At 44.2% G+C, this 6,487-nt stretch overlaps 1 protein-coding gene across 3 annotated transcripts in view; it reads left to right on the top strand.

The window, feature by feature from the left end:
• The first annotated feature begins 653 nt into the window (after positions 1-653).
• The window catches only part of PHIP (PHIP subunit of CUL4-Ring ligase complex), a 127,423-nt gene continuing 121,589 nt past the window's right edge, over positions 654-6,487 (top strand). Inside the window, exons 1-4 of one of the 3 annotated variants that reach the window (XM_089921758.1) lie at positions 654-923; positions 1,039-1,097; positions 1,241-1,270; positions 1,460-1,519. In XM_089921758.1, the coding sequence (XP_089777884.1) occupies positions 884-923; positions 1,039-1,097; positions 1,241-1,270; positions 1,460-1,519 (189 nt within the window). In that variant the 5' untranslated portion in view covers positions 654-883. The remainder of the gene's footprint in view (positions 924-1,038; positions 1,098-1,240; positions 1,271-1,459; positions 1,520-6,487) is intronic. The other 2 variants (XM_089921755.1, XM_089921756.1) reach the window with 2 other exon arrangements.

The following is a 6,487-nucleotide window of genomic DNA, read 5'->3' as shown; positions in this document are numbered from 1 at the left end:
ATACAGCCCTCCAATAAATTACACAACACTTTGCATAGGCTGCAGAAATAACGCAGGACAAGACTTACACAGATGCCAATCCGCAGCATTTATACACATGCACATGGCAAGAGCAAAAACCAAACACTATCATTCAACTCGGGCAGGGTAGCGCGATCCCGAGTTTGCCCAGCGTGAGAGTGCTGTCTGCGTGTGTGTCTGTGCGCGCGCGTGAGAGTGAGACCCATCCTCGGGGCATTTCCCCTCTTTGGGCAGTTTTGCTTCATTTGTTTCCTATTTCTGCTACATAGAAACTAACTTCCATCTCAGCCCCAGCCAGCGCCGCTGAATAGAGCCTGTGCTGCGGCTCCGTGTGCGTCAGATCCCTCCGCGGAGCCGTCCCCGGCCCCCTCCCTCCCGAGGTCGGCCTCCACAGAGAAAGCGCCTTCCAGCCAACCGGCGGCTCCGGCTCCGACATCTTCGACTGGAAATAAATAAATAAATCGCACCTTCGGTCGGAGAGCCGCGGGCGGGGGTCTCGCCGAGCCGGCTGCGGGGGCGCCGGGGCCGCGGGGTCGGAGGCACTCCTTTTTCTGCGCCGGGGGCGGGGGCGGGGGCGCGGGCGCGGGCCGAGGACAGGCCGAGCCCGGGGCCGCGAAGGCGGCGGACTCCTTTCTGCGGCGGAGGGATCCGCGGCGGAGGCGGCGGCGGCGCCTGTAGCCGCTGCCTGAGAGTTGTTGTTTCCTCCTCCTCCTCCTCCGCCTCCGCCGCCGTTGCTTGAATGGTGGAGCCGAGGCTCGGCTCGTGAACACACAGTGACAGCTATAGGGCAGGCGGCGGCACCATCCCCGCTTCCACTCGGCGGCGGGGTGTCCCGCCGGCGGCCCCGAAGTGACCCATAAACATGTCTTGTGAGAGGAAAGGCCTCTCGGAGCTGCGATCGGGTAAGTCGGGGGGCTGCCGGGGCCGCTGGCACCGGGCGATTCCGCCCGCGGTCCCCCGCCCCCCGCCGCCCGGCCGCTCAGCCTGTGTGTCTCCCCGTCCCTCTCTCCCGCGCAGAGCTCTACTTCCTCATCGCCCGGTTCCTGGAAGATGGACCCTGTCAGCAGGCGGCTCAGGTACGGCGGCGCGCGGCGCGGGCCGGGCCGGCGCTCGCCGCTCGCGGGCGTGGGGGAGGGCGGCGGCGGCGGCGGCGTTGGCGGCGGCGGCGGGGCCGCGGCCCGGGGCGCGGGGCTCAGCTCTCCCCGCTTTGTTGTTGCAGGTGCTGATCCGTGAGGTGGCCGAGAAGGAGGTAAGGGCGGCGGCGGCCCGCCGCGTCCCGCCGCCGCGCGGCCGCCCCTGGGCCGCTGCGCCGCCGCCGCCGCCGCCGGGGCGCGGGGCGCGGGGCTCGGGGTCCCAGGCGGGGCGCGGGGAGGGCGGGGGAGGGGCGCGGGCGGGCCGGGGCCGGGGGCCGGGCTCACGGGGCGTCCTCTCCCCGCAGCTGCTGCCCCGACGCACCGACTGGACCGGGAAGGAGCATCCCAGGACCTACCAGAATCTGGTGAGACATTCACGTCGCGGAGCAAAGAAACTTTTCCCCGAGTCGAATAAAAATTGAATTTCCCGCAATTTTTTTAGAGACAAAAACTTGGCCCCAGAACCTGAAAGCTCCGAAGGCCACGGAGAGGGTTGGGAGGCCGGCGCGGGGGTTGCGGGGGTCAGTGGCCGCGGAGACCCGCACCCCGGGGCCGAAGGGGCTGCCGACAATTTATTTGTGATATTTTGTTAATGTGCTAGAAATAAAGATACGTCATGAGTGTTGTGCAGTGCAAGGCCGGAGGAGGAGGGGCCGGCGCGCGCGTCCGTGCGGGCGCGGGGGCGCGCGCGAGGCGGCGGCGGCGGCGGCGGCGCGAGGAAGGAGGGCGCGCTCGCTCGCCTGCTCGCTCTGCACGCGCGCTCGGCTCGGCTTTCTCCTGCCGCACACAATAGCTGGTGACTAACTGCTCCGAAGTGGCATTAGCATTTCACAAGCCGCCTATTCAGCCTCTGCGGAACCGTGGCAAGACGTTATTTTTTTCCTCTTCCGTTTTTGTGGCTTTCCTTTACCTTCAGAGCTAGGTTTTTTGTTTTTTTTTTTTTGTTTTTTTTTCCGTCGGAGGGGTTCGGCCGGCTGATGGTCGTTGGCCAGCGGGCGCATCTTGCATCTACGGAAGCTTTTTTCGCAGAAGTATAAAGCGTGTAACACCCTAAAGCCAGAAGTTTAACAGGCTTTTTTTCATTTTGCTAATTTTCGCGTTAGGCCCCTCGTTAAATTAAAAGCTGCTATTGGAGGCCCCTGAAGAGTGTTGATTTTTTTACACGTACACTTACTGTGGAGTGGCGATTGGCAAGTAAATGTTTTTCAGTTTTACAGCGGGATGTATTTTGTTAGTCGCTTGAAAAATACCTCTCTTAATTTTGTGGGTTTCCGAATTGAGTATTTTAGTCATTTCTGAAAATTGATTTCTAAAAGTGGTCCTGACCCCCTTGAGTATTGTGAATGGAACAGTGGGGTATTTGTATTCGGGAGTTCTGCTTTCCGTGTTAATTTCTCCTCCTCCTCTGATTTAGGTTGTATGCGTGTGTGTGTGATGTGTGTGTTAAAGCAGTCACTGGGGCCCATCGAGCCTTTGAAATTTATGCAGTGCATTGATTTTTCGGAGACATGTTTGCAGCTGATGTTTTAAGATAGTTATAATGTTACTTCAAGAGGGCTTCTGAAAGGATCAGGAAGTTTCAGCTAGCTTTGAACGCCTTCAGCGAGATTGAGGAAGGCATGACATGGTTTTTGATGGCTCCTGTTTCATTTGCATATAGGACATCTAACTTTTGTGTCTAAATGTGTTATGATTTAGTATAGGTTGTTGGTAAGTGCTCACAGCTATTGAAATAAGCAAGCGTACTTAGGTTTAGTTAAATGAATAGAGAGTTAACAGCGCATTCATTTCCATACTGTTAGTTTTTCAAGTACGTAGTGATTTCAACTAGTCTTATTCAGTACTTGGCTAAAATGAATGGAGTTTGAAGCAAACTCCAAGATTCAGTAACAGCAGTGTTTAATTTTTTGGTTTGTAAATACTTGACAAAATCTTAAGTGGATTTCCACGTATTTCTTGTTATTTAAAGAATTATCATAAATATTATAATATTCCATTTTTAAGAACTGGACAGACAGAACTCATCTTTGCCTCTCTTTTAACCACACCCATCTTTGCGTTTTATAAAACCCCACAAACCCCAAGTCACTGAAGGTTGCTGTGTTCTTTTTAACGTGGAGACTATTGGTAACGCTATTTTTATGTTTTTTAAATGAAGCGGCCAATGGTATCTGGCCAAGTTATGAGAATGTCTAGTCCTTGTAGGAATATCATTTTGTTTTCCAATAAAAACAGGGTTACCAGTGTTTTTCAGCTTTTTTTGAGCGAGTTTCTTACCTCTCATATATTAGTAAAATGAGTTTATATTCCTAGTCTCTTTATCAGACTTGACTTAGGATACCATAAGCAGTGTCTTTATCAGTGTGTTATTTATCAAAATCCACCTATTTTGTATGGAAGTGTTTTTTCTTGCTTAGAGTATTTTCAGACCTTTTTACCAGAGCAGTCATGTTGGCACGCTCATGAGATAGTTAAGAATTCTCATTAGACTTCAGGGTTCTCTGGCTCATTTTCTCATTTCGTTCGTTCAGCATATTACTCACTCTGTATCAGCTGGATCCGAGGCACCATTTGAGGTACTTTCATACCCATCGAACTATATATCGAGGTGTGTGGTATTTGGTTTAATTTTGGTTGACTTTGTTTGACATTTAGTTAGGCCTAAAGATATTTTAGAACACTAGGTATTTAAGTACGTTTTTGTTTAATAGTAGGATTTTGAAATTTTATGGTGAGCTAGGTGAGCACATGCAAAGTCTCTTGTACATCATTCTCTGTTGTCTTAATTTATTCCTGAGACTGAAAAAAAATTTTATTTTGTGTCCTATTAAATTTAATTTACATAACGTTGGTTTGAAGATTATTTTGGTGAGTGAAGCCAAAGTAATAATTATTGTTTGTAGTTTCAGTAGTGTTTACCTCTACCTGGAAATTTTGTTGCTTATGTTAACCGATAAATTGGGTAATATTTTAAATGGTTTTAAATGGGAGAATTTGTATGTCAAATTGAAATTTCTAGAGAACCTCAAATTACAGCAATTTAGGATGGGGTAAAATATTTGTATTTGTGAGCTTAAAACAAGCATAGATCAGCATCTGCAGTCAGGCTGCAGATAAAATCACAGTGGTTGAGTTTTGACCAAGCAGAAAGTGGAGTTTTAAGAGCAGTTTAAAAGTTTACAGAGTTGAAATAAACGTATTATTATTTTTTTAAGTGTCATTGGTAAAGGTATTGTTAAACAGGATTATGGTTATTGCTGTCTAAAGACTTAAAACATTTTTAAAAGTGGATGGAATTTGATAGGAAGTTAAAGGGTTTAAAAATTTTTTTGGCTCAGTGGTATATGTTTAATCAGATTTTCTATTTTTAAAAAGTATGAGGTTGCTTTTAAAGTAAAAGGGCATTTTTTAAGCTTTCATTAGAATTCTTATTTTTTTAAAAGGACTCAAGCGTAAGGAGGCAACTTTACAGAATAAGAAAACTAATTTTTGGACAAAGAGAAAGCTTTGTCATTTATTTATTTCTTAGTTTGAATAGTGAAATTAGTTGGTTTATTAAGTTTAGCTCTCTAGTTGTCACCTTAAGTAGTGGCGACATAATTTAAGTTGCATATTTATGAGATCTTGAGGCGGAATTTATAAGCGTTTTTTGCCAGATTTGGGACTCTGATTACATTTCTTGCCTATGAGGCATTATTTTCCAAAACTGTGTTCTTGTTTTGCTAATCTGTTATGATATAATATTATTTTTTTGTAGTGGTATTTGCTTTTTAAAAAATGATTCCACTTTATTAGAAATCTTTGTATTCAAGGGAAAGGATTGGGAATCAGGAGACTGCGGGTTGTGATTTTAGCCCTGCCTACAGTTAGCCTGCAGGTTAACCTCTGGCAAGTCAGGAATTTCTCTGGGCCCCTGTTATCTCTTTCTTGTCAGATAAGCGAATTGAAATCTGATTTTTGACTAGAAGTCGCAATGCATTGTTTCTAAGAGCTCAACTTTTTCATTTTGGAGTTTCATTATCTAAAACACAGAAAAGTAGACTTAGACAAATCATGCATTTTAGTAAATTGTATAAATGCTTTTTGTAGTGCTGTTCTTAGTTTGTAGAATCATTTCTCCTTGAAAAGATGAAGAATTTTGAGACACAACCACTTTGTAGACTACCTCTTTATAATTAATATGTTTTCACCATGGTTTAAGTACTGGTTTTCATAAATTATTGGCCGTCTTAAATTCAGAGATGAATAGGAACCATAAATAGGATTTTCTTAAGTGTTTATTTAGAGTATGCTTATTAATGTGAAAGTTAAGGTATAAAACCTAGGAGACCAGTTTTAGAAAAAAAAAAAAGATAACATATTAAATGTTTTTGAATCAGGGATTCCCATTCCCATTAAAGATAACATAGTACTGTCAAAATTTAACCAGTATCAATTTTGGAGGGGGGTGGCATATAATGAATTAAATGTGTAGTAGACTTATTTCCTTTTTTAATAGAGTATCAGTGAAATAGTAAGCTTTGCTTGGTAGTCTCCATAACACGGTTTTCGTGTCTCATAATCATTATAATGAAGAAAAAATGTTAGGCGTGAAGGGAATAGCACATATTGAAGGGCTGAAGTAGGCAAATCTTCATCCTTTCTTATACATGCAATTATTCTATTGATACTTATACCATTATTTTAAAGAGTTTGAGGCATTTACAAAAATTTTAAAATAAATACCTGTTAAATTCTTAATACTCCTGAATAATTGTAAAGTGGCATGAATATAAAGGGGGAGTTGGATTATCCCCTCCCAAACTGCACAGTGGTGTTTTATGATTGTTATGAGGCAGAAAAGTACTGTTGGAGTCTGTTTCCCAATCTGTACAATGGGTTAATAATAGCTCCTACTTTGTAAGATTATGAGAGTAAAACCTGACTGGTAAAAATCAAATACTATGTAAGGGTTTGTGTTTGCTATTATCAGAACTTTAGTAGTAGTAGAAAGGTTGTTCCTACTATAGCTTTCTAACATTGTATAAAAATTTAAGAAAAAACATTTTTATTTCAGAAACAAGTATGCATAACTTTCTGAATATAGTAGTTGCCATATAAAACCGGCTGCTTAAAACTTTAGAAGGTACTAGTAGTATAGTTACTTTGTAGATTCAAGAACAAAACAATTAAGCCTAAGATACAAAGAAAAAAGTATAGTAAGTATCAAAAATAAATCATTTTTGAAACATTGTGGGTAGATTTCTAGAAAAAATTTGTTGGTCTGTATAGTGATTCTAACTATGACTGTATTTGTGGAACAGTTAACATTAAGAAATGTTTGGGTGGTTGAA

This window comes from Delphinapterus leucas, chromosome 12, assembly GCF_059928025.1.
Source record: "Delphinapterus leucas isolate spDelLeu-1000000601 "Yukka" chromosome 12, BTC_Dleu_Yukka2, whole genome shotgun sequence".
Taxonomy (NCBI): domain Eukaryota; kingdom Metazoa; phylum Chordata; class Mammalia; order Artiodactyla; family Monodontidae; genus Delphinapterus; species Delphinapterus leucas.
The sequence above is the reverse complement of the archived record's forward strand: the minus strand, read 5'-3'. Positions and strand labels throughout refer to the sequence as shown.